Here is a 3,904-nt window from a genome sequence, read left to right as displayed (position 1 = left end):
ATGTAATTTATTCCTGTGATGGCAAAGCTGAATTTTTAGCAGTCAGAAGTTTCTGTAATTTCCGAAATGCTTACATTTTCTGAAATGCTGCCATTTTTATATGATTAAAAAAGATATTGTAGGTCAGATACTTGGATTGGATTCCAAAATGCAAAATTGGATACAAAACATTTAGTGGTATCAGTAGACAGTGACCAAGAGTTTCTTTTTGGTGAAAATCCAGTTACTGTCAATATAAAGTTTGAAGTGCTTTTACTGCCTTTATAAAAATGTAAAAAGTCTTAAATAGAAACTTTTCCATTGGTGTTTTATGTTGCATGTCAGCTCTACAGTGAATTTTTGGAGTGAGACTCTGTCATTTTTTTTTTTTTTGGGGACCATGCCTGTCTGTTAGAGCAGAGAGGGAATGGCTGTACTGGATCTCCCAGCAAATGATTTGTGTTATTTTGGCACTTGGATATAAGAGACATGCATTGGGGTTCTGACAGGCATGAAAGTGGTATTTACATTGGCTGAATTACCACAGATGCTTGCCTGGCATCCATTAGTCTAGGCAAAAATTGCTTCATTTGTCCTCTGCCATCTGGCCAATTTCTTGTTTTCTCCCTCTATTTCTGTACTACCTTTACTACCTTACTGAATGGTAAGAACCTGAAAATGAAAGAGTAATTGAAGTTTTAGCTTCAAGGTTTAATTTCCCCAGCTCACAAGTACAAATACTGAACTCTCACTGTTTTTGATTGGAAACTGAAGGTAATTTGCAGTCTATAAATCACAGACACTTTTTGGGGAATGCAACTTTAGTATTCCTGAAAAATGAACATAGATAAAGATTTGAACTGGCAAAGAAGTTCACAGCAAAAAAGCAGCTATTTTAGAAAACACATCTTAAGCCTCAAAGCAATATGCATTAATATTAGCAGTGTCTCATTCTGTAGTGAAATGATGTTCATTTTTAACGATTTTACTAAGAGAATGAATAGTTTTCGTTTTTTCTTTCTGAAGTGCTTGACTGGGTTTCTGCTTTAAACAAAGCTTTTGAGTGGCTTGTGAATGAGCACATCATTGGTAAAGGACCTAACAAATTAATCTACAGATTTCTCTCTCACCGAATGATCAATTAGGCCTATCAACACAAAAAGTGTAGTAATTTAACTAATGTAATAGTATTTAATTATGTTACAAAGTTAATTATTTTTTTTTTAAGTATTTAATATTTTTATTGCAAATATAAGCTGTTCCTCTAAAGAAACACATTTTGCCCTACAATAGTTTTTCTTGACCGGCATAGACTTTAACAATGAGCTCTTAACATCAACAAATAACTAACCGTGACAACAACAACAACAACAAAAAAACGGCATAAATAAATGCAGCAAACAGCAAAACAAATACGCCTGTACAGTTGCACCATTTGTTCATGTTGCAAAGCATTCTGGTAACTCATAAATTGTTCAGTATAAACTAGTTTGTTCAGACAACTCTTTTAGTCTAGTTGTGACAACATTTAGGGGAATACGGTTGGCCTGACAGGTGTTATACACATTCAGATTTATATTTTAGTATCTGTGCCTCAAAAACAATTTTTTCAATATGCTGGATAAAATATAATTTTATTTATTTAAAAAATATAATTTTTTTACATTGTTTGACAATGTGCTATCATATGGTTAAAAAAAAACATGCAAATCAATAGCATGTAAAATCTCGTATATTTTTCATGTGTGTGTGTTTTACAGTATGGCCTGGGGCTCATTTACCTGTTGCATGGCTGCCTCCGTCACCACCCTCAACTCCTACACAAAAACGGTGATTGAGTTCAGGCACAAACGGAAGCTCTTTGAGCAAGGCCTGCGCGAAGAGCAAACCTTCCTGGATCCAGAGGCCTTCCATTACTTCCGTGACAGGTCCGTCCAGTCCATCTCCAGCTCTATAGATGTTTACCCAAGCCACGGAAGCAGCCATGGTAGCAGTCGCGGGAAAATGCGCTCCCCTCCGGCTCCGGTGGACCAGAGCGACAACACAGAGTCTCTGGGAGAAGAGCAGTGCTGAGAGAACGTGAACTCGGTACTGCACAGGTGGCCTTGCTCGGACTGGACAACTTGGGATACTGATGAACTGGGATGCGAGGGGTTGGAATGTTGAATTCCCTTTTTTGATACGCATTATGAGGGTAAAAAATGGACATGAGTAACAGTATTGAACGAGGCGTGCAGGTAACAAGCTGAGCCTTAGCGTAGAGAAATCAGTGATTGTAAATAAAATCATGCGGAAAGGGAGCGTTTTTTCCCCATCGACAGATAGCTGCGGTCTGCACGGGCAGGTGGGAAAACCATACGACTTACACTGTCGTGAAGACTGAGTGGTGCGCGCCTCTAAAACCGCATCAAAGCATCTGTCGGTCCCTCGCCCTGACAGCTAGACATGCTCCTGAGTATTTATCGGTCTTACACAGTACGTGAAATGCCCTCCTCCCTTGGTGAGATCTGCTTGAATATGCCTTCATGTTACAAACAGCAGAGTAGAGTACCGTTTAAATCCTGCCTTCAATACTGCTGCAGCTGAACACAGGAGAAGCACAGCCCATTTCAGTTGCAACATCCACTATATATACAAGTTTACTGCCACTTGGATTTTGCCTGTTTCTGTCTATTGTCGTGCATTACTGGCTTGATTAGCAGCAGTCAGTGACAAGATTGTAAACCCTGACCCCAAATCATTTTTTCTTTTGTAATATTTTGAACATCTTATTAATGTACATACAATGAATGGAATATTCTATCTATTAATGAATGTACTAAATTGTATATTTATCTATGTATGCACTATAATCCTGTCTTTTTCATTTGATAAAAGAGGAACAAAATTGTCATCTTGAATTTTTTCAAGTTTGTTTTTAGACTAGAAGATATAGGAAATTAAGCACAACAGTTCTTTATTCTTTAGAAACACACTGAATCATTTTATACCGTCACACAAAATTAAGTGTTTAGTTTTGTGGAAAAAAGACATGAACAATGTTTCATTCAATATAAATATTGAAAGCCTTGTACATTTTCAACCCAAATGGTGATCGCAACTTTGTATATCTCACAAGTGCCACAGACAGACAGACAGATAGATAGATAGATAGATAGATAGATAGATAGATAGATAGATAGATAGATAGATAGATAGATAGAAGACATCCTGCATTTGCTATTATTGGGAATGTTATTTTTTCACATCTGGAGCTCAGCATATCTGTGAGCGCAGTCCTTCTCAGTGAATCATTTTCTGTGAGTTCGGGATTTATGCTATTCAAGCTATTGAATTACACTAGAAGTCTTAAAACTGCTTGCTGTAGCAAGCGCTTGCATGGTGTAGAACATGCCTTCAGCAGAAGCCCAGATCAAACAGCCAGTCAAATTAAAAGGGATTGATCTCGCAGTGTGAAAGCTAGCAGATGATGCTTATGCTAATGTAACGCTCTTTAACACTCATGTAATTGTGTGAAATTGTACAGACAGCGAGCACACTTCCATTCATTTGTGTTATTACGGAGAGTGGATGTCAGTTTTCCCAACTTCATACATTATCAAAACATCTGCAAGCCTATTTTTTTGTAATTTTTTTCCCCACTGCACATTAATGCAATTCCTTATAAAGTTTTTTTTTTAAACCTGTAACTACAGACAGTCACCGTGTCCAAATTTACAGTACCATACATCCCTGCTACACATGCAAAAAGTAGTATGCCAGTGGGACGTGTAAATAATCAGCATTGATACAATCACCAAGCAACATCTGAATGACTTGCTTTAAAACATTCAAGGAATTAATGTTTGGAAAAATACAAAACAGTGCACTGAAATTGCCAACTGATCAAAAATAATATTTGTAATAACTTTTGAGTCATTCAATA

General features: G+C 37.1%; 1 protein-coding gene across 1 annotated transcript in view; it reads left to right on the top strand.

The window, feature by feature from the left end:
* LOC107568433 (germ cell-specific gene 1-like protein) overlaps positions 1-2,830 on the top strand; it is a 21,049-nt gene extending 18,219 nt beyond the window's left edge. Inside the window, exon 5 of the mRNA XM_016254407.1 lies at positions 1,697-2,830. Coding sequence (XP_016109893.1) covers positions 1,697-2,052 — 356 coding nt within the window. The 3' untranslated portion in view covers positions 2,053-2,830. The remainder of the gene's footprint in view (positions 1-1,696) is intronic.
* Positions 2,831-3,904: the final 1,074 nt, after the last annotated feature.

Source organism: Sinocyclocheilus grahami, unplaced genomic scaffold (genome assembly GCF_001515645.1).
Source record: "Sinocyclocheilus grahami isolate Dianchi unplaced genomic scaffold, SAMN03320097.WGS_v1.1 scaffold27.1, whole genome shotgun sequence".
NCBI classification, from domain to species: domain Eukaryota; kingdom Metazoa; phylum Chordata; class Actinopteri; order Cypriniformes; family Cyprinidae; genus Sinocyclocheilus; species Sinocyclocheilus grahami.
This window is presented reverse-complemented; position numbering and strand designations above follow the sequence as displayed.